This window comes from Siphateles boraxobius, unplaced genomic scaffold (assembly GCF_051911475.1).
Source record: "Siphateles boraxobius isolate OS27281-9 unplaced genomic scaffold, OSU_SipBor_1 31, whole genome shotgun sequence".
NCBI classification, from domain to species: domain Eukaryota; kingdom Metazoa; phylum Chordata; class Actinopteri; order Cypriniformes; family Leuciscidae; genus Siphateles; species Siphateles boraxobius.
In genome coordinates this window covers 1,794,568-1,818,096 of record NW_027508931.1, presented here as the reverse complement: position 1 = coordinate 1,818,096, position 23,529 = coordinate 1,794,568, and the positions used below count along the sequence as shown (strand labels likewise).

Sequence of the window (23,529 nt, the reverse complement as noted above, 5' to 3'; positions counted from 1 at the left end):
TTTTACATTCAAATAACCTTACATAATCTGAAAAATATAAATACAGCTTGATAAAAACACTGCATTCTGATATTTTCCTTGATTTTTCACTTTTCTTCAACTCTCATACTTCATCTTAAAGTATCAATTGTCTACATGAAAATAAATTAGCTTTACAGTAGGAATTTAATACTGCTATCCTCAATAGTTTAAACACTACTGCCATCTACTGATTTCTTATAGAATCATATCAACTACTTTTCATGGCATGACAAATGAAAAGAAAAAGGAAGACAAATGTGTAAAATTAATCACTATAAATCAAATAAGTATATCATGTGCTGTTTATTAACAGTTGTGTCTGCAGCAATATCATACAAATGAAACTACCTGGAAGGAGTACTTTTCCAAGATGCTGCCTAGTGAAGTCATGAGAATGACTTACTAAAGGACTTATAGAAACACCATCAAATGTTTGTCCTAACTGTCAAATTTCAAGAGTATACATTAACATATATATATATATAAAAAACACGCAAATAGCTAATGTGCTTAAGAGACAGTTAGAAAACAAAACATTTGTAACACTTTTTTTTTTTGTTTCATTTTAAAAACCACCCTGACCCACACTTAGACTAAATGTGAATTTTACATGGCAACACCCAGGTTGAAAAAGCAGTACAAAAACAGCTTTGGTGAACTGTGTAGTCTTCTATAAAAAGATGTTTACATAAAAAGCATTAAAAAAAAAAAAAGTTTAAATATTATAAAGTGAATTTGCTATTGCACACAGTGAGGAGAGGCTTCGGCTGTGATGGCAATGCGAGAGCAGTCTCAAGGCTTTCTGCGTCTATAAAACAAAAGGGGGTTACTCAGTTTTTAAAGTTACTTTTTACCTGTGACAAAAAAAACTAAGAGTAAGAAATGATACACAAATATTGAGCTTACTTTGTATATCCGTGATGCTGGTATCCAGGTCCTAAGTTTGAGCCAGCTCTCATCTCCACAGCCACAGAGCACTAGAGTAAAGTCAATGGATAGATAAGGATTATTCAGCATTTAAAATATAGAAATATATGCATGCACACACATTCAAAAAAAGGATGCATTAAATTGATAAAAAGTGACAGAATGTAACGTTTTTTTCTTTCATTGGATTCTTTGAATAGTAAAGACACTAATATATTTCCACAAAAATATTAAGCAGCAGAACCGTTAAAAATATTGATAAGAAATGTTTCTTGTGCATCAGAACAGCATATTATAATGATTTCTGAAGGATCATGTGACACTGAAGACTGGAGTAATAATGCTGAATTCAGCTGTCATCACAGGAATACATTTAATTTAGAAAAAATTCCTCAAGGTTTTAAATACCAAAAAGTAATCATTGACCTTTAAATGTGGGCATTTAAGTGTTAGTATAGTTGACACCAGAATATTTCTTTACCCTCGTCTCCACATCAGTCCAGTCTCCCTCCATAGGCCCACCATCCGGGCCAGACTCTGATGATCGCCTCTTACGGCTACTACTTAAACAAAACAAATAGAGTATTTACAGAGACAAAGTTATGCACATATGACCACCAAAGCATTCAAACTTGGCAACAATCACCTGGCCACAACAGGGTTTTCCTGCCTGAGCGTTTCGATGTCTGTGAATTGAACAGCCTGTCCACCACCTCTAGTTTTGAACACTTCACCCTGATAAAGAGCAAATAATTTTAAATTTCAGCAGACCTACAACACCAGACTGAGCAAGACCACCAGAAAAAGGAAGCTACCTTGATTAGCTTGGTCTGAATCTCCCCATCCGAGGCCACCTCCTGGTGCGTCAAAACATATTTGTCACACTTGGACAGAGCTTTCTCATTAGGAGCGTTTACTTTGATGGCATTGGGGATGTTTGGCTGGAGAACTGTATCCAGGTCCACATTACTGGTGGGTTTATGATCAACCCACCTCTCCCCACCTGCGGAGTGCGAGCGTCTGTGTAGAGGCCGAACCGGCGGCGCAGTCTATTCAATTAAAACAAACACAGTAAGACTAATAGAAAACAGACCACAAGCATGCTGAAGCGTTAGTGTGTTAGTGAATTTCTAAGCACAAACTAAACGTACCAAGCTGTTAGGAAGGGAAAAAAGCTGGAGATTAGAGTGGAACTCTTTATCTTCAAAGAAAAAAAAAAATCTGCTTTTCAGTCTGCAGATAATAAATCTTAAGTTTACAATTTCAGCCTCACACTTTAGACAGATTATTCTCATAAATTGTTATGAAGAGTAACTAAACAGTATTATGAGTAACGAATGACATTGAGAAGATGAAAACTCAAATTTATTCATCTAAAAGTGCATTACATGGTTAAAATAAGCAGCACATAATACCTTATAATTTTACATTCAGATCTTCTGGGTAATATTTGGAGAAGCTTAAAAACAGATCAAAAGGTCTACATTAAGCTACAATGTCTATATTAGTGTCTCGTTGAAGCTTTACCTACAACTACAGCAAGATACTCCACTGACCCAGTGATCTGTTTCCTCTAGGTCTACATCTGCAGGCTGGACAGGCACCTCTCTGGCCCAGCACCTGCCTCTTCTCCTGCTAAGACTGTCGGGAAGGCCCTGAGCTCTCTTCCTACTGTCTGGAGGCGACTGGCTACCCTGCCTGCGAGACTGCGGGACTCCCTGCTCCCACTCAGAGATGCAGGAAGCCACGGACACACTGCCTGGTCTGGGGAAGTGAGGATCTGGCCTGACCGTCTGAGAGAAGTTATATATAGGCTCCAAGGAGGAGAGGGATGACTGCGAATCATTGTAGGGAGACTGAAAGTGACATGATTAGTTCACACATGGTTTGCATGCAACAAACACCGGTACATTAAAAACAACATTTACAGCATTAAAAGGGGTGGGAAATCTGTGAAGGTGTACAGGGCAACAGGGATATTATACACACATACTGCACAGCAGACCATGCATAGACAAAGATGAGGTTAGGCATAATTTTCAGGCTCAGGCGGTCTAGAAACGCAAGTCAGTTAAACGTACAGGAACGGGTGACGGGGAGGCGGATCTCTTGGGGGGCGCTTTGTCCTTTTCTCTGGAGGGCCGCTGTGGCTGCCGGTTCTCAGTCTTCCCTTCCGTCACAATGGCTTTGAGTTGTTTGAGTTTCTCATCCTTCACCCACAGCTTATTCTGCATCTCCAGCTGCTTGGCATTAACCCGCCTCTCCTGCAGAGAACAACCATCCGTGTATTCACCAACAAATGAAGTTAGAGTCTTTCCCAAATCAAACTAATTTCAAATATATAATCTACAGAAAGATACTCACACATTCTTTCTCCCACTTGAGCTTGGCGTCAGTGACGATGCCCTGCATACGTGATTCCATGCGTCTCTTTTCAGACATTTCCCTTTGAAGCCTCTGTTCTCTGCTCTCCAACTCGTGCTGTAGAGATCGCTTGTCCTCCTCATAGATGTTGGTTGTTTTCTGCAGGATGTCAATCTGCACACAGAAAAGCATTGCAGATGCATTAAAGCTGCCATATTCAACACTTTTGTTAGGTCAAGGTTTGTTGCAACAAATAGTAATTATTTCAACCATGTCAGTTAAATCTACTGTGTACACTTAAGTATTAAGTTCTTTAAAACAAACCTTTAGAAAAATATTGCACTTCATTTTTTATCCTGACTCAATGATGGTGCAAATACCTTGTACTCCAGCATCTTAGATTTCTTTTCCAGACGATCAATCTCGTTCTTCTGGTTCTGTATCATTTTATCCTTTTCTCCAAGCTTGCCACGCTGCTCATGGATGAAGTTCTCCTTGGAGAGAATGTTGCCGTCCTGCTCTTGAAGCACAGACTTCAGCATGTCGGCTGAAACAATGGCCAGAAATAAAAAATAAAAAAAGGTTGCGCATGAAGGACAATATAAACGGCTCTGAATGATGATTTTACCTGTTTTATTGTACTCCTCTATCATCATCTGTCGAACCCTGTGTCTCTTCTCCAGGGCCTCGATGAGTCTGGGTAGAGTGACGTCATCATTGGGGCCAGAAACCTCACAGGGAGGAAGTGGAGGAAAGGACTGAAGAAGCTGGTTCAATACTGTTGGAAACTCTGTAAAAGCAAACATCACATTTTTTTTAGTAACATTAACAGTAACATTCAGGCTAATGTAGGGCTTCACAATTAATCAAATTTCTAATTGCGATTACGATTACGGATGACACGATTACGTAATCGTTCAAAGCCGCGATTACAAAAGAAAATCCACTCTGCGTGTGTGTTTAGAGCATAATTATGTTATGAGAAGCGAATCACGGCTACTTCAGAAAACCCAGCACAATGACATACCAGTCAGTGACGAAAGTGTACGCTGAAATAAAAAGACTTTCACCTCAGAAAAACGGACTTTACTGTCCTGTCAGCCGTTATACTGTGCACGTAGCGCGCACTCTTCAATTGCACGCGCAAATGCGGTGGCGCGCGCTGTGTATCGCTTCACTCTATAAAGTGCAAAAGAAACTACGAGCAACGTCGTTACAATGTAAATTATTAAGTCGAGAAATAAAAGTAAAATACCAATAAATCATGTGTTAGCTGAGAAGGATTTGCATGCAGGTATGATTTTCATTCTATTCACCAGGAGCCGTTTCATTAACAGTTCTTGTTAGTATTGTGTATTCACCATGGTAACTGTCGTCTCCATAACCCAAAAATGCAACTTTATTTTCAATTTGTGTTATTTTTTATATTAAATGACTGTGGTGGCTCATATCAACATTGTATTAACAAAAACTAGTTTGGGACTGCTATTTAATTGCTTTAGCATAGTTCTAATGTTTTTCTAGTCTTTACTATGAGTCATTCTTACAATTTATGTGTATGTTAAGTAAAGGGGGGCAGTACTTGTGTGTGTTAATTTGTGTAAACATGTATTATAATATTCACCAGAGCAAAATATTCTGTTACAGTATAGTAGTAATGATTTTATGAACTACTTCAATGAGAAAATAGAAAGCATCCGTAACACAATTGTAAATGTACACTCTTTTATGGTGTCTTAAGATTCAGCCTCAACTTTGGCCCCTCTGGAACAACTACACCGCTTTACAACTATAGGACAGGAAGAGCTAAATAAACTTATCATTGCATCTAAACCAACAACATGTTTATTAGATCCAATACCCACTAAATTCCTGAAAGAAGTGTTACCTGTAGTGGAAGAGCCTCTTATTATTAACTCGTCTTTATTTTTTCAATATTAATTCTACTCGATCTTAGCGCTGCGTTCGACACTATCGATCATAAAATACGCCTGGATCGACTACAAAACTACACTGGTGTTCAGGGACAGGCATTAAGCTGGTTTAGATCGTACTTATCGGACCGTTACCATTTTGTCTGTTTAAATGGGGAAAAATCAAAGATAGCGTCAGTAGACTATGGCGTGCCGCAAGGATCGGTGTTAGGCCCTCTGCTATTCTCAATATATATGCTGCCACTTGGTAATATTATAAGAAAACATGGAATTAATTTCCACTGTTATGCTGATGACACTCAATTATATATTTCATCACGGCCAGATGAAAACACTAACTTATCTAATTTGACAGGGTCTCAAAGATATAAAATGCTGGATGACGCGTAATTTCCTGCTACTAAATTCAGATAAAACGGAGGTATTACTTATTGGTCCAAAAAACTACCCACAAACTCACTTACAATACAACTTTAATATAGAAGGATGTCCTGTTACTTTATCAACTTCAGGAAAAGACCTGGGAGTTATACTAGACCGCAACTTGTCTTTCGAAAATCATATTTCATATGTTACAAGAACAGCCTTTTTCCACCTTAGAAACATTACAAAGCTACGTAACATGCTATCTGTTTCTGAGGCAGAAAAGTTAGTTCATGCATTCATGACCTCGAGACTAGATTATTGTAATGCTATATTAGCTGGCTGTCCTGCATCCTCAATAAACAAGCTACAGTTAGTGCAAAATGCAGCTGCTAGAGTTCTTACTAGGTCAAGAAAATATGATCATATAACACCAATTTTATCATCTCTACACTGGTTACCTATCAAGTTCCGTATCAATTACAAAGTACTATTACTGACCTATAAAGCCCTAAATGGTTTAGCTCCTGTGTATTTAATGGACCTTCTATCGCCCTACAATCCATCGCGTTCTTTAAGATCACTAAATTCGAGGCTTCTGGTCATTCCTAGGATATCTAAGTCCACTAGAGGAAGGGCGTTCTCACATTTAGCTCCAAAACTCTGGAATAGCCTTCCTGATATAGTTCGAGGCTCAGACTCGCTGTCCCAGTTTAAAACTAGATTAAAGACGCATCTCTTTAGCCAAGCATTTACATAATGCTTACCTTTTATACCACTGCTGAATCAGATCAAATGCATTTAATATTATAAAACTTGAAGAGTCTGTAGGTTATTTGTATAGGTTGCATAGTATTTACAGTCATTACGTTCCTGTGTATATCGCGTGAATGACCGGTTGTTTGGGCAGATATTGTGTTTTGCGATAGGTGGTATGCCATACGGAACCGTTGCCACTGAAACTGCATATTAACGCACCAGTGGGGCTCGACAGCCTTAGTCAAACGGGTCGGCGCGTATGGTTGGGTTGCGGAGAGATTGTGGTTAGGTCTCAGCAGCAGGAGGGATGTAGAGGTCAGTAAGCAGGGCTGAGTTGAGTGGGGGACGGAGGGGGGTGACTCTGGGACGCAAGAATCACTGTCTTCATGTTTTTTATCATTTACGCCCGTGTTATGGAAATCATTATGAACAGCAGCTACGCTAATTATTTTCCCTTTTTGCTTTTCTGCTGTTACCTCGGGACGCGAGTCCCGAGAAAAACGGCGTTCGTCAGCTCCAGTTTGTATCCAGCCTCTCACGTAGACTTGAGCTGCCCCAATCACAAAGCCTGTGAAGAGACGACTCAACACCGGCGATATGGACCCTCTATGGTGGACGGCACTGATCCTCAACAACTCGTCTCAACACCGGCGTGATTACTTGGACTTCCAAAAGATGGAAATGGATAAATATTCTAAATGTTCCGATCCAATCTGACTTGTAATGCTGCCAAAATCATGAATCATGCACTGTTCCTTCGTTGGCCAGAGGAGAACTGGCCCTCCGACTGAGTCTAGTTTCTCCCAAGGTTTTTTTCTTCATTCTGTCACCTGATGGAGTTTTGGTTCCTTGCCACTGTTGCCTTGGCTTTTGGCTTGCTTAGTTGGGGACATTTAATATTCAATAATATTATTGATCTGCCTTAAGGTGGACGTTGACGCAATTTTCTTTTAGAAACAAACTTTGTTATATTATTTTCATGTTATCACTGTGAAACTGCTTTGATACAATCTGTATTGTAAAAAGCGCTATATAAATAAAGGTGACTTGAATATGCCTATATATGTTCAATGTAAATTGCGATTATTAATTACGATTATCACAATTACAATTTAAAAAGAATAATCGGCAATTATGATTTGTCATAATCGTGCAGCTCTAGGCTAATGTCTCTGTTAAATGTTAAAGAAACACACATTTTGTGGGAACGTAACGCGTGTTAACGTCATCTCAAATGTGCTAAGTTCACACACAAAAAATACCTCCATCTACAGGACCACCACGTTCCTCCAGTCTGCGAGTCAGCTCATCTTTGAAGGCTTGGTTCTTCTGTCGGCGACCAGCAGTGAAGCCACAGATGGGCCTGTCAACAGGCCGGGCCACTTCCACTTCCTGAGTCATCTCAGCAAAGCGCATCACCAGCTGCACACAGATGAGAAACCCAAATGTCACTACAAGTAGTATAAATCAGGAGGAACAATCCATCTTTTGATCTGTTGAAATTGCTTACCAATGTCTCCTCATAATCATCAGCTTTTGGATTTACACACACAACCATCCTCACTTTGCCTTCACCATCAAAGTAGTTTTTGAATAAATGGGTCACTTTAGAGTCTCTGTATGGAACCATCTGAGGACAGAAGTCAAGAGTGCCTTGATGTTGCTGAATTTAGAAAGTTTTAAATCAAATGGTCAGTTAAAATCTTCCACATACCTTGTTCGTGCCACACATCTGGTTCTCCCTCAGAACCTCAATACACGTGCGCAGAGTCATTAAAGATTGATTTATGTTGCCTGTGAGAGGGGAAAAAACATATGGTCTTCATATAAAACACACCCCTGAAATCCTAAAGTCAATCTTTAGTTCTTTGGGCCATTGGCGGACCTGCTTCACGGAGACGACTGCCCTCTGCTCGGGTTCTGCTAGTGCGTTCACTGCCAGCCAGATCCACCAGACATAACTGGCTCACGTTCACCTGATTCTTATCCTAAAAAAGGGAAGATCATAAATTAAAATCAAGTATTAGGTCTGTGGTACCACTATCACAATTCAGAACCTAACTTCTGCATCTCCACGTGTAGGGCCAAAACGTCACATTTGAAAAAAAGTCTCAATTACTCATTCTCATGTCACTCAAAACTCATAAGATTTATTTCCTTGAAGATTTTAACAAACCTCGAGACGTTCCCATCCAAACCAAAGCTTTGACGCTTCAAAAAGTTAAAAACTTCTAAGTCTTCCGCAAAGAGAATCTCTATATTTAGAAAATATTTAATTTAGGCTTTTAGTCAGACATAAACTTTAACGCACAGCACATCAAATGGTAAACAGAAACTGTTGGAACAGAAATCAGTTTTCTACATCACGGAAACACAACATACATATATACACATACAATACATTAAATATATATATATATTCGAATAGTTTTAAAAAACAGAAATTCAAAGGTGAAAATTAATATTCGAATGTGGGGGGAAAAAACGCAGTAGCGGAGGCACACGCTGCCTGAGGGATCAGGAACAGGTCACAGCTGTGTCGCACTGGCACAGCGTCACTGCTGAAAGTTGACTTGCATGGAAGATGGCAGAAAGTGCAGAGCCTAACTTGACCACAGCAGAGAAAGTGATTTTAACCCCCCAAAATCTAAAAAGCTATGTCTGGAAGTACTTCATATTTTGGTCGGTGGATGGTAAAATTGTTGAGCCACGAGATAGTTGTATGCAAGCCATGTAAGGTTTTTTTTCCTTCCTTTTTAATACAAGCACCAATAATGTAAGTAGCCTTTTTCGTTTGTAATAGCACTTTATTTTTTATGAACCTCAGGGTAAAAGTTTGTTGCCACATTTCTCGGAATTGTGTGCCTCATTTTATTCAACGTTAAACAGAAACATTAGTGTACTGTAATTACTGATTAGTAGTGGTGGGGGAAAAATCGATTCTGTTCAGTATCGCGATATTTTGCACACGCAATTATATCGATACAGTAGCGCAGAGTATTGCAATATTTAATTATAAAATTATCTGTTTTAATTTCCGGTTTTCTCAGAGTTTACTCTGATCATTTACATTTGCGTATTACATCCACAAGGTGGCGCTTGTTGCGGTGCTTTGTTGTCGTACATTCGACAGCAAATTCAAATGAAAATGGCTTCAGTATTACGGTTGTACACGACGCTCCGCATCTTTCAAATCGAAAGTGTGGGTAAATTTCGGTTTTATGATTATTCTCAGGTTTATGTTACTCTATTATGTCTGCTTTATGTTACTCTATTGCATTTAAATAATTTTAAGTTATGTGCTGGGAGCTCAGTGAGTTTTGTTTGTTTCATATTAAATATTACCTGCTCGGTCTTGTCTGTCAGCGCGTTGTCATTGTCCTCTATTTTTCACTGCTTGAGAACATGGGTTGAAATCGCCCTCTAAACCCTCATTCACTAAGTTATGCCTATTCCCTAAGTTAACGTTAGTCCACTAATACTGTTCACTTAAAGGAGTGAATGAAAACGAGTGAGTGACATGGGTTGAGCGTACATAAGCTGTACATTCGTTAGTGCAGTGCAATTTGGGACAGAGACGCGATCTGACACGCGTCCCATTTTCTCACAAATCTCTACGTTTATTTAAATAATTCAAGATTGCTCTTATGAGAACACTCGACAAAACTGACATTTTGGCATAATTTGTGTGTGTTATGGTTTGTTCAAGCCCGAAAGAGAACTTGATACTGACGCGCGTCTTTTCTGTGGGTCGTGTGTGTGTGTGTGTGTGTAATACAGGCAGGATTTAACGGATACTGCGTAATTGCGTTAAACATTTTTAACGCTTTAAACTTTTTTTTTGTTTTTGTTGCGGTGCCGCGGTGGGCAAGTGATGAAACCAGTGTTGCAATGTGTCCCGAATGTTCAAGAACAAGTTTTTCAGTTTTTGCACTTCAGTTAATGTGTAGAAGATAATGTTTACAGAATTAAATGTGACATTTAAAGTGAGGTGAGCGGTCTTATTTTCCTCATTTTTTGTAATGCCTTTGAATAATATGGGGGACGTGAATCGCAATATCGCAGAATCGAATCACAATACATGCTGTATCGCAATATATTGAGAATCGCAATAATAGTGAATCGTGGCCCAAATATCGCAATACTATCGAATCGTCACATTGTTGCCAATTCCCACCCCTACTGATTAGATATTGCAAGCGCCAGCGAGGTCTGCGGTTTTTCCATTAGCTTTACTTTTTTTTGTGTAATACGTTGTTAAATATGTTTAAATTTAAATAAACTACCTATAGAAGTAGTTATGTCTCTTTGTATTAATTTGTCCTGTTATTAACAATGCGTGGCATTGAAAAAATGCACAACCAGATATTCAAATAGTTCGAATATATGCGTGTTTTTTAGAGGGAATATTCGAATGTCATTTTTGAGCAATTTTGACAGCCCTAAAAAAAACGCAATTAAAATTATACAATATTTTTAACATTATAACTAATATTATAAAATTCTTAAACCTTTTCTGGTTTGAGATTCTGCAAGAACTAATGAGGCTTTTGAAGCATCAGAGTTTTGGTGGAATGTCCAATTTAAAGATGGAAGTCCTATGTCCAATGTTGTTTTTTGGGGGGGATCTATTCTTTTAACATTTTAACTTGTTAAATTGTTTAACTTAATTGTCTCAGCTTTGACAATGTGAAATTACCCACAAATATCAGGTTCTCAGAGGGTTGTGTCAAAAGAATTAGTGTTTAAAATGAAGGTGAAACTGCTGAACATTAGTTGATCAGTAGGGGGTGTTAAAATACCCACAGACACCACATTCATTAAACCTGCATAAACATCAGGAACAATAAAAAATGTGTTTATTAAAAATAATAAAATATATATGCGCTTTATTTATAATGGGGTAAAAAGAAAAGGTTCACTTGGCATTTATCTGAACAACAACATTAGGTACCTAGCGGTTAACAGTAATATTAAAAATAATTTGTATCTAGCCATTGTTTATTGCAAAAAGGATTAAAAAAATAAAGAATTAAATTAGAATCAAACCAACCTGAAGCACATTGTCTCCATCTGCATCCAGAGGTGCTTGTGCCAATTTAACAATGAACACACTATGAGAGCGACTGGACTCACGGTTCAATTGCGTGTTTGCAATCCTGCGCTTCTTCTGACCTGTTTAGAAAACAGAAGTTCTTATACAATAGCTCTGCGTGCTAACCGCAAACAAACCATTTGAAAAAAGCTAACATCTACAGCAATTTACCTCTCCAAAAGACTTCAAAAGCTTCCTCTGTTGACTTGACCTCAACCTCTGTGCACCCAGCCACATACATGTTGTGATTTTGATCTTCACGCAGTATTTTGGATTGGGGCGGTCTGAAATGTGAAAAAGCATAAGATAACTTCTGTAACCACAGAGTAAATAATTTAAACACTAAAAACATATTACAGGTCTAATATGCATTTCTTTAGCTAAAACCTAGAAACATGTAAATTTCATAGGTAACACTTTGCAAGTAACATTTTGTTAACAAGGATGTATTAGCTAGCTTTCATGAACTATATGCATTACACAGTATACAATACGTTTTTATTGCATCTATTAATAGAGCAATACAATTGTGCCTTGATCATTCATGTTAGTTCATAGTACATTAAGGTAATAGATCAAATTAAAAATAAAACTCAATTTAAAATTACTAAATATTGAAATTAAACTAACAATGAATACATTAACCTTAGTTAACGCTAAAAATGGAATCTTATTGTACTGTTACCATTTCATATAAATCCAAAGATTCATTCTTAAAGATGGCCATATTTAAATAACTGCAAAGGCCAGAGCAATACAATTACATAAATGTAGACCTATATTATAGTCTCTCATTTTATTTTCTTCCATCATCTAATCAAAATAATATGTAATGTAGTGATAAATAAAAAAATAACTGAAATCGAATCAGTTTGTTTCTGTCGGCTACATGAACATATAAATGTCGAGAAATCAATCAAGTCACTAACTTTAAATATGCAACTTCACCGGCTAATGAATGCATAAAAGTTACCAGCTGGATATAAACTAATGGAAATAGATGGTAACAATTGCGACAAAACATTTGGGTCAGGTTTGCGTCACATTGTTTAAACCGCTTGAGATAACCACTACTAGTCATCTCAGCCTAGTCGGCAAACATACTGTTCTTTCTCTGCTAATGCAGCATCTAGTCAACAAATTAATTACTTTATAATGATATTACAATATGTTCTTTAGTGTTCTTTATTCATACCGGTTCGCTGTCAGTGTTTTAAATGTGCATCTGAAGTGTCAGCGCTCTCCGTGCTGCCTCTCGTGTTAAACTCAGCCAGTGATAGTTTTAATTTGTCCTCTAGAGGCCGCTCTCGCTCTGTATAATGCCAGCAGTCTCTTCAACCATAGATATATAGAGAAGCGATGCCCTATTAGCCGCTGTGGCGCAAGAAATGCGGCCGCCATCTTAAACCGGTCATACTCCTATTTGCGTTGCATAGCAGCAGTAGATGCTAGAGCACTGTGCAGCATATTCCTGCTTGAAATCGGCAGACCATCACTCGGGGATTACTTTTCACAAGTAAGATTTAACATTACCGTACTATTGGTTGTATTTTGTGAACAAAATATTCAATGTGTCCTGTATCATAGCTACGTGTATGACCTTTGCAGCAAAAAAAAAACGCATGAAAATCAGTTCGGTATTCAGTGAGATATGATTAATTAAATGCGCTGGCAGCTCATTGCACCTGCCAAACAGATTACACTGAGTGGAGCAGGTGACCGGTTTAAGATGGCGGCCCCACGGCTCGCCCGCGCCAATAGGCAGTAGCGGTCGATAGGGCGTCTATCTATATGATGTCTATGTCTTCAACGCTCTCGTACTGTGTAATGTACGGCAACGGAAGCAACCCAGGAAAACTATCGGTGTGGATTTTTGCCGATAACGATAGTTCCACCAATCAACTATAAGTACCGATATATCGGCAAAACCGATGAATCGGTCGACCTCTACAAATATACAGCCATGCTGCAATGAAGCGCAGTTTCAAAGACAAAAGCTTTTACACTGGCACAAATTTTTTATATTTTTTACTGGCATCTGACAAGTCGGAATTTGTTGCACACATGTAAACAAAAATCTTAACTATTTTCACATTCGATCTGAGCCTCTTCCAAATGTGGTTTTAAATCAGATACATATCTGATATCTGGACATCCGACCAGCATCTAAAAATGTATATTGGATTCCAAGCCACAAGGTGAGGACGACACGTTTACCCACAAAAATAGCTTTAATTATCATGAAGCAGATGTGCCTGTTTTTTTGCAGGGGTTTTTTATGTACTGTCATTTTTTTTATCATTAATGCATCCATGCTAAATACATGTATTCATTTACTATTAAATATACCAATATTAAAAAACTGGATTCCAAACTTTTGAACCGTACTGCATAAAATAGGCTACGTGTTTTTTAAAGTATACAGAGGACATAAATACACCGCACGAAGACAGTGAAATTAGTGATTTTATCATTTCTTATTCAATTTACCACTAAATATCAAACTTAGCAAGCTTACTTGGGCTTTATTGGGTCAAAAGGAGTCTCCTCCAAGAGATCATAGATGTAGTTGTTGTAAATCTCAATGTAAGACACAAAGACACTATAACTGCTGTCCTCATCCACCCCATCTGCCCTACAAGCATCCTCTGGGCTGATCATGTCAGCAAACTCAGGGTCAATTCGCCTACAAAACAAAAACAGCAGATAAATGTACCGTTCTTCGTTTAAATCAGATTATGTTCTTTTGTAACTGATTTCAAATGGAAATAACCTTGTAGTTGGGGTCTTCGGTACAGTTGACTGACTGTCTCGCTTCTGTCGGTCCAAGAGTGCATCTACCTGATTCTGCACCTCCATGCCATTTTTATCATCAGGCTTGAAAACCTAATGAGGGAAAGATCAAGATAGCTCAAAGACGGAAAATTTACTAATTCTCTTTTATTCTGTTATGCAAGAATAAAAGTAAAGTAAATTGATGAATTCGCTCACATATCTCTTGGCCTGGTAGGGGCCAATGCTGTTGAAGATCATGTCAAGTGAACGTGGAAGCAGCCCACCTTGACCAGGTGAGCCAGTCATTGTGTGAGTTTTACCACTGCCGGTGACACCGTAGGTGAACAACAGGCCTAGTTTAAAAAGAAGAAAACTGCTGTCAGTCTTACCACAGACCAAGCTTAAGCCTAGTTCCAGACTAAAAGGCATGTTTGAGCCATTTTAACTGAAAGCAACTTGCACTGGCATCTCTTAAAAAAAGAGACAGTGACATTGTTTTGTCTCAAGATGCACACCAGTAAAAAAAAATTCTAAGGCACGTTTATGAAAGCTACTTAAATGCCCTAATTAGGCTTAATCTAAGCCCTGTCTGTGAAACCAAGCCATAGTGTTTTTAAATAACAAAATGTGTCCAGAAGAGTATATTTACCATTTTTACAGTGAATAAGGTCTTCCACCAGAGGTTTAGCAACATCTTCAAATAATTCCCTCTGTGTTGTTTTAATTCCAAACACTTTTTTGAAGGAATATTGTGTCTGAAACAGAAATTATTAGTTAACTTCAGTAGTCCAAAAAAGCCTGGCTAGTGCCATAAGCTTCAAAAGAATAGTTTTCTGTTCCATGCAACAAAATGATACAACAAAGTTTTGCAAATGAGAGAAAGCAGTTCATTGAAAAATTCAGACTCAAAAGACTTGGAAAAAGCACACAAGTTGTACGGACCACATTTATGGTGCTTTTACTGTCATTTTTCAAGCTTGACAAACCTAGTACTCTCAATTTTATTTTATAGAAAATTGTAATCATTACATGCATTAGGGCTGGGCGATAAATCGATTTTATCGATTAACTCGAATGTGTAGTTTACGCCGATTTTTTTTGAATGAAAACCGTTTTTCTCTTTACCAACCGTCGACGCTGCCATCTGGGCTTCCACAGTTCCGACCGAGCTCAGCGCTAGCCATGATAGAGATACACAAACAACATGGCAAATGGGCAAGACCGCGGCAGCAGAAGCACACCCGCCTGAAAACATTTACAAGCTGAATCTGCAGGGCTCCCAACTCTCACGAGTTCACTGTGAGAGACCCAATTTTGTCACTTTTTACACGCTCTCACGCCACACATCCATTTTCTCACGCAGAGAAAAATCGCGAAGCAAAGAGGACACTGACACCGACAGACAAGACAGAGCAGGTTACTATAGACAGTTCTCAGATTCTGTCAATTTTATTACGAAATTCAAACAATAAACACCGTTTTGGCGCTTGTAAATGGGACGTGAAAAAACGCTGGCAGGTCTCAGTTCAAGCGGCACGTGAACCGATCATCTGTTACTCTTTATAGGGATGCACCGGTATCGATAAATGGTATCGGGCTCGATACCACATTTTCTAAAGTACTCGTTAAAAGTCCCCCGATACCGGGGACCGATACCACGGTCTGAGAAATGTCTATGTTTGAGCGGCGTGTAAGGGGTTAATCACAGGCGCCGAGTGCCCGCCCCCAGGCCCCGGCTGCAGCTCAGAGCGGGGAGAAGGCAAGGTGAGACGAGACATGTCAGCCGTGTGGAACTATTTCAAAGTGAATGAAGACGACAAAACAAAGGCGGACTGCAAATTGTGCTCAGCGAAATTGTCCAGAGGCGAAATTAAAAGGTAGCGCATTTAACAAGTAATTTAATCAAGCACCTAAAATCCCAACATGACAACGAGTACAAAGAGTTTACCCACGCTTCTAAACCAACACAACCCACGCTGCAGCAAACTCTTGCAAGACAACATAAAATGTTGCACAGAAGAAAAAGTCATACAGTATTAGAGACGGAGGGGAGTAAGGATGAACTAATCCTAATTCACAAAAAGATCAGATACATTTTTTAAATAATTCTTGAGTGCACTCACCTCTTTGAATTCACCATTCCTATTGGCTTTGAGCCCATCAGGGGCATGTAACTGAATGGTGGTGTTGCTTATAACCTCAATACAGCATTCATCATCATCTGCACCCAGTGGGCGCACGCGACAATACACCTGCCAACACACACATCGCAGATTAATACGTTTATCGTGATTTTGATCATCTTAATGTGAGCAACAAGTTACAACATACTCCAACAGGGTCCTTCTGGTTGTTGGAAGTCTTTTTTGGAGGATGGCGGCGGGGGGTCTTGCCCTTCCTGTTACAAAAGCAAAAATTCAGGCGTTATTCAGTCAGCAAATAACTTTAGTTCAAGCAAAATGAATCTGCCTTTGGTTGAAAGAGTCCTAACCGGTTATAAGCGAATTGAATCAGCAGACGTTAACGTAATTAGCTACTGATTTTAACGTAAAACACTTAGAAGCTAACATTAGTTGGTTAACGTTAGCGTACACGTTGGTAATAATGTGGTAAACAAATAGTCAACCTAACGTTACTAAAATAAATAGAAAGCATGATAAATAACGCGGGATTGTGAACTGATCCAAAGTAAAAACAGTGGTAATAACGTTAGCTAAATAAACTCAACGATCCATGAGCGAGTTAACGTTAACTTACACTAGTTAACTTGCCTGCCAAAACTGACCTAACGTCTTTCTTGTGAGACCATAATCTCAGTTATTTGTTAATAAACGGAACTTTAATAATTCGTTATCAGTTTAATAACTAAAGTAAAAAATATGTACAATATACTTACGCTTGCCTAATCATGTTGATGTGTTTTAGTTCAATTCCGCGACGCCGTTGCCTTGTTCGACATTCGAAGTTCAAACGTTCCCTCTCCTGCGTCAGAAACTGATTTTCAAATGTGACCAATCAGCGAGCTCAGACGCGCCTCAGAAGAGCGGATGTCCCACCTTAAAGACACAAAGCTCTCCTGTTGACAATATCCGGTTTTATCCAGAATCTAAACAAGGGGGGAAATAGGGTATTAGTTTTAAAGTCAAAAGTTATTTGAAAGGTTGTTTTATTTATGTATTTGTATTAGTGTATTGTGTGGATGTTAAATTGTGATGGTAAACAGCAAATGTGAAAACTTTTTTTAGCTTTGTATTTATAATAGGGTGCAATGTCCATGTAACCTGTCACTAGAAGTGAAGTTTGAACTTTTACTTCAAGGACCGCAATGGAAATAAGTTTTTAACTTTATTGTGCTATCCTTGACAAATGAGTGTATTTCACTACTTTTTTGTCTTAATAAAATAAAATAAAACACGAGTAGCTTTTCTGCTAAAAAAAACAACAACTAATATATGCACATTGAACAAGTAATATGTATAAATAATATTAATATGAAAATATAAAACGGTATAATATATATAGTATATAATAAACTATATTTAGGAAAAACTAAAAATATACAAAAACTAGCCTAAATAAAATAGTGTTTCACACCATGTTGACATCAGGGCTATTTACATGGCAAACACAAGGTCAATATCACAATCCATAACATTTTAATTATATAAAACATTTCAACACATAAGATAGACATTGACATAAGATAGAAAATCTTAAATAAATTTGGGTGATACATTCTGAAAAATTCCATTTAAACATGTTTCTGCATAAAAGAGTTTTCTTTAAGTATCATAAAAATTACAGTCCAGCAAAATATGTTTTACAATCGAAGTAACTTTACACAAGAGACATAAAAGGAGGAACTTCACCTATCAATAGAAACTCATTGCAAGTCTTGAGTAACCCAGTAAGCACCTAGTGAAGATGACTTGATCATGTCTTGATTGGAAGTTATGGAAGACACTTCTTTTTATACTCTTTTATTTCATAGTTTATTATTTTTTATATTCTTCCCATTCCTTCTGCCACTTGTTAGTAATGTACAAGCTAATTAATGGTCTGAAGTCAGGTGGTAAGTAGTTTATCAGTTTTATTTAGTAAAAATATAAAACGTTACATATTAACAAGATTTATTTATAAGAAATTTTTGTAAATAAAAAATGAGTGTTCAAAAAGGCTGATTACAAAAATGCACTTGTATATAAATGATGATAAGAAGTCTGATTAATAGGCTTCAAAAACATGTAAATATGCTTTGAAATTGTGCAAATGTTAAAGAATTGAAGTAAAGAAAAAAACAACTCTACAAAAATATTGATCAAACATACAACCTAATCATGAATTATACAGTCTTATACTCTTCCAGATTAAATAAATCTTCTCAGGCTCTTCATAAAATTGCTTCTTTTGAACCAATATATAAATATATTTTACTCAGTTTTAGGGAAACTAACATGGCTGCCTGGAGTAACCTTATCAAATATCACATTTCAGACTAACTAGTTCTTCACACCTCTGGTGGAGAAAAGTGGCAGACTAAAAACATATATTATACAAAGCCCGCAGACCACACTAAAGATTGCAGCTCCCGCAGTGTTTGAAAGGGTGATTGGTGGCGAATGAGCATAAAGCCACTGCTTCCGTGCAGCCATGTCCAGTTCATTAGCAGTCATCTGGAAATACGTGCCAATAATAGCGAACACGTGGAAGAGCTGATGACTGTGACCTGTGAAGGATGCATTTTAAAAAAACAGTTTATAATTAGTAGTTCACTGTTGTTCGCCACTACAATTATACCATCTGAATGTATGATGCTTAGTTTAAAAGGAAATCTAAGGATCTCTTATTGCACCTATGTAGTCAAAACTACCAGGAGCCAACCGTTCAGGCAGGTGTGTGACAAAAAGGAAGCCAGTGAAGAGAGCCAATGACGTGTGCTGATAGTGAACCGTATTGGCGTCGTTAACAGTGCAACCCTCACCAGCACACACAAAGATCTACAAAAGGAGACCAAAAGTCCAAACAAAGGTACTTTGAGAAATTGAACAAAATGAATTTATGTAATCAATACAAATACGGCCAAAATAAAAAGTTCCACACAAAATAGAAATGACCCAAAACACTTACTCTATAAAAGAGAGGGATGTTGTCAAAGAGATATGGATAAAGAAAGGCGATTATCCTTAGACGTTTACAGAGCTTCGGATCTTTTCCCCCAGAATACCTAAAATATAATAATAATTGTTTATTTACTGAAAATATATATATTTTTACAATCAAATATGCCAAGGTAAAAATGCAAAAGAGGAATTACCTTTTAATGCTGTGATAATTATACTGAAAAAATGGTAAACCAAGTCTTAAAACAAAAGAAATAAAATGCTTAGTCTTGACATTTAAGCACAATATATACTTTCAGGAAAATGTATATTTGCTAAATGCAAATTCACAAAGCAGGTTTGAAATGTTTCCGTTTTTACTGGAATTATAGGTTTTATCGATTCCTTATCCTACCTCGAGTAGCAGGCCAATGCAGTAGAGATCACAGAGTTGACAACAGCTATAGGAACATAATATTCATGAAATGTGCTATTAACCCATTTATCTGGAAATGAGTAAGAAGAGTAGGTGATGGCAGAACCTGTTGATGATCAAATACACAAATTAAAAAAGAGGAAATGAAGGAAAGATAATGAAGACAAAAATATTAAAGAAGCGGAAACTGCATTTTACTCAATAGTTCTGTTGTATTTACTACATACCAAGGCTGTAGAAGCTGAGTGCTCCATAATCAAAGAAGAAGCAGATGTGCCTGGCCCGTTCTGACATGGTACTGAAGGTATGAGCACAGCTGGAAGCGAGTGGGTACACACAACATGACAGCAGGAACACCAGCAAGGGCCAGGTGAACGGATCCTGCCAGTCATCTTGCACCAGCACTACCGTCAGCAGTTTCCATAAGAAAAACCTTGCATAACAAAAACAGCCATTACTTGACAATCTAAAATCGCTAGCATGCATCAAAGACGTGGTGTAACAGTAGTCTGAATGCTCTTGCAATAAAAAGGCTAAACGCCACCCAAAATCACACACACACACACACACACACATATATGTATATATATACACACACAAAAACAACCTCTGTTTGGATTTAAATAGGCAAATTGTTAGGAGTCAATGATTGGATCATTATTGCAGTGATTATTATGTTTCTAGCATGTTTTACATTTGGCAACAGTTCTTTTAACACTAACTGATTGTGTTGTTTTTTTATTTCTGAAACAACCATGTAGGAAGACACATCATGGCCAGATCTTGACCAAAAATTGACGCACCTTTTGATTGAAATAATTATTGTGATGTCATTTCCATCAAGAGCAACATACATTTTTGGTCAAGATCTTGTGTTGACAATGCAAGAGTCGAGAACTCTGTGAAGTCTACCCCAGCACATCCCAAATACGTTGAATTAATTTACATAACATAACACTGCAGTAATGATCCAGTCATTGACTCTAAACCATTTGCAAATGCTTGCTTATTTCTTAAGCATATGCATTATATATGAAAGATGAGTGTATGTATATATATGTATCAAAATGCAAATGGTTTAGTTTAAATTATAAATTAATGTGGCAACAATTAAGTTGATCTTACAAGAAAATTCTCAATTTTAACATTAGCAATATTAGCATACATAGAACAATGAATGCTGAAACTGAATTTACCATGTAGGCAGAAAATGGGTCCAAATATTGAGAGTTTCATTTGTTAGTTGGAAAAGACTAAGCACACACTCTTTGGCAGAGCTGCATGGGTGGCGATACCCTGAAATGATGCCATCCTCGTGGAAGACCTATAATGAAACATATTTATTAACTGAAATTTGAATTGAGCAAGTTAATGTATCTGCTTTAATAGTTTATGACTGACATGATAAAGTGTCAACTAAACCAGTTTACAACAAATTCAACAATGCTAAACAATGATATTTCTTGCAAAGTAACATCAGCACTGAAAAACTTACTTTTGGAACTTGATTGATGGTGAATACTTGAGGTAGCTTGATGAGATTGAGCATAGTAGAGGAAGGCTCCAGCAATTACAAGATGGAGAAACCAGCTGCCATCTACAGCGCTTCTTCTTGATACCCTGTGATTGCTTTAGAAGTCTTCTCTTTTGTGTTGCCCTCGATTACAGTATCTCACAGTCCAGTCACCAACTCAGGATGTTTCTATAAAACCTCCCTAAGTGCACCTATGGGAGTTATAGTTTCTATAAGTTTTGAATCTATAAGTCTATCATACATACAGCTGTTGTCTGGAAAAGTGCATCAGAACAACACATCACATATTAAAATGTAAAAATGTGTTACTGTCAAACCCATCACTTGTGTTTTAGGATAGAGACAAACTAAATGTCTACGATAGCCTATTACAAACCTGTTATGAGCAGCAGTGCAATAGATAGGGTTATCAAACTCTAGTCATAAACCTTGTGGCTGCAAATTTACCATCCTGAATAAACACAAATTTAATCATTAAACCCCTATTATTCTCATATTTATACTGCTACCTGAAAATCACCATACCTCAAGTACAAAAGGTTAGTAGATCATTAACTTAAAGACAAGACTGGAGAGGGGGGAAAAATAACTTGTCTTTGCCCTTTGAATATACAGTAACACTTGTTTTTGTTAGTTATTAAAATCTTCAATTGATTAAATATTGTTTAACATACATTAGAGGGATGTGAAATAAAATCCTAATAATAACATATAGGACTGGTGTATCAGAGCTCATATTTTGGCTATAGCATAGAATACACAACAAGGGTCTAAATCTTTATTGTTGCAACAATCACTAAAATACTTAAATGGAAAGATAACAAGTAAAATTTAACTCATCTGCATTGTGCAGTATCATTAATAAATGGTAAACAACGAGGTACATTTTTTTAATTTGGCAACAATAGACTTGACACAAAAAAGTCCAAGCACACAGGCTCACCTGAGGGGGAAAATAATCCAAAATCCAACTAAGCAGCATATAATAATTACAAGGTGGAAGTAGATATTGTTTTTAACATTCTGATTTCAAATATTGATTTTGATTGTTGATTTGATAAGTGTACATCAAAAATGTGAGAACACTAGTTTAAATTAAACCATAACATCACATCAAAACTGACCAATCTGATTTAAGTGAAGTTCATCGCTCATAATGAACAACACGTGGCGCAAGTTCACATTGAAATTGCCAGGCAAAATTAATTATTTGCTCTACAAAGCTGTTGTAAAATATAAAGACTGCAAAGGCATTCAAAATTTCTTTACATATTATAAAGAAAACACCTCACGTTTTATTTCTGAAAAGACAGTAGTAGCTTCATCAATAAACGCAGCTCAAGTCTGTTCTTTATCACACTTACCGTCAGATGTAGATGTGTTTTTGACGTTCAATCTGAGAACTGAATAAACAACAAACCGATTTGATCCTTTTCCCCTACTGACAACGAGAAGCGAGTGGGAGGACAACTTGCCTTTCTTTGTTTTCGTTGTCAGCTGTAGGTGCATGGGCTTCTGTGATTGGCCAACACACACGCCCTGAACTCGCCGTATCCAAGACGCTAAAATCAAATCTCCCACTGCAACCACAAAGCGACGCCCACCAAATTGGTCTAGATCTGATTTTTTTTTTTTTTTTTTTTTGCAAATTGATGTCAAATTTAATTTATTTAGATTATTTAAAACCTCATATAAAATTAATGAAAATGTGTTATTTATATTTTTGAATTAACTTGTTTATATATTATAATTATATAGTATTGTATCAAGCAAGCTCATACACTATATTATTTGGTTTGAACAGAGACTGCGATCAGTTTAAAGGGATAGCTCACCTAAAAAGGAAAATTCTGTCATAATTTACTCCAAACCTGTATGAGTTCTTCTGTTGAAAAAAAAAAAGATATGTTGGTAATCAAACAGTTGTCGGCACCCATTGACTTCCATATTCTTTTTTCCTACTATGGAAGTCAATGGGTGCCGACAACTGTTTGATTACCGACATTCTGTAAAGTATCTTATTTTGTGTTCACCAGAAGAAAGAATTCATACAGGTTTGGAACGACTTCAGGGTGAGTAAATGATGACAGAATCACTCATCAATTAATTCGTGTTTTCGGGCAATATTTTTGTTCCCTAAATAGCAAAGGTGCAATGTTTAATGTTGTTTTTTCTAGTGCTGTAAATTTGAATATCTTTAAAAAGAGATAATTGAATATAAA

The 23,529-nt window shown here is 37.3% G+C and overlaps 2 protein-coding genes across 7 annotated transcripts; both read right to left on the bottom strand.

Moving 5' to 3' along the window:
- Window positions 1-309: 309 nt before the first annotated feature.
- Window positions 310-17,253, bottom strand: kif23 (kinesin family member 23). Of its 4 annotated transcripts, none has more exons than XM_077248908.1 (23): window positions 17,135-17,253; window positions 16,570-16,636; window positions 16,362-16,490; window positions 14,888-14,993; window positions 14,455-14,591; window positions 14,237-14,349; window positions 13,982-14,149; window positions 11,635-11,747; window positions 11,422-11,543; window positions 8,254-8,356; window positions 8,083-8,162; window positions 7,879-7,998; window positions 7,631-7,790; window positions 3,941-4,102; window positions 3,693-3,859; window positions 3,313-3,486; window positions 3,030-3,212; window positions 2,505-2,804; window positions 1,764-1,997; window positions 1,595-1,683; window positions 1,430-1,508; window positions 928-998; window positions 310-829 (listed from the first exon to the last, which is right to left on the bottom strand). In XM_077248908.1, exons 1-23 carry the CDS (start codon window positions 17,146-17,148, stop codon window positions 814-816), a joined length of 2,907 nt encoding a protein of 968 aa, XP_077105023.1. In that variant the 5' UTR covers window positions 17,149-17,253; the 3' UTR covers window positions 310-813. The 4 variants fall into 4 exon arrangements, with proteins under 4 accessions (XP_077105023.1, XP_077105020.1, XP_077105021.1 ...); XM_077248905.1 differs by having other exon boundaries at window positions 1,430-1,505; window positions 17,135-17,245; XM_077248906.1 differs by lacking the exon at window positions 2,505-2,804 and having other exon boundaries at window positions 17,135-17,245.
- Window positions 17,254-17,804: 551 nt separating this feature from the next.
- paqr5a (progestin and adipoQ receptor family member Va) lies at window positions 17,805-22,826 on the bottom strand. Of its 3 annotated transcripts, none has more exons than XM_077248902.1 (9): window positions 22,672-22,826; window positions 21,269-21,498; window positions 20,970-21,097; window positions 20,001-20,206; window positions 19,753-19,879; window positions 19,553-19,597; window positions 19,366-19,462; window positions 19,091-19,235; window positions 17,805-18,964 (listed from the first exon to the last, which is right to left on the bottom strand). In XM_077248902.1, the coding sequence occupies exons 2-9, from the start codon at window positions 21,320-21,322 to the stop codon at window positions 18,738-18,740; spliced, it is 1,029 nt and encodes a 342-aa protein (XP_077105017.1). In that variant the 5' UTR covers window positions 21,323-21,498; window positions 22,672-22,826; the 3' UTR covers window positions 17,805-18,737. The 3 variants fall into 3 exon arrangements, with proteins under 3 accessions (XP_077105017.1, XP_077105018.1, XP_077105019.1); XM_077248903.1 differs by lacking the exon at window positions 22,672-22,826 and adding an exon at window positions 21,833-21,871; XM_077248904.1 differs by lacking the exon at window positions 22,672-22,826 and adding an exon at window positions 21,684-21,781.
- Window positions 22,827-23,529: the final 703 nt, after the last annotated feature.

Coding starts and splice junctions, on each gene's coding strand:
- paqr5a (XM_077248902.1), bottom strand. CDS start 21,322: ATGCTCAATCTCATCAAGCTACCTCAAGTATTCACCATCAATCAAGTT. Junction 19,880..20,000: donor ACTCAGCTTCTACAGCCTTG/GTATGTAGTAAA, acceptor GATCATCAACAG/GTTCTGCCATCACCTACTCT. Junction 19,463..19,552: donor AATTATCACAGCATTAAAAG/GTAATTCCTCTT, acceptor ATTATATTTTAG/GTATTCTGGGGGAAAAGATC.
- kif23 (XM_077248908.1), bottom strand. Junction 8,357..11,421: donor ATGGAGACAATGTGCTTCAG/GTTGGTTTGATT, acceptor TCCCTTTTTTAG/GATAAGAATCAGGTGAACGT. Junction 1,509..1,594: donor GAAAACCCTGTTGTGGCCAG/GTGATTGTTGCC, acceptor TTGTTTAAGTAG/TAGCCGTAAGAGGCGATCAT.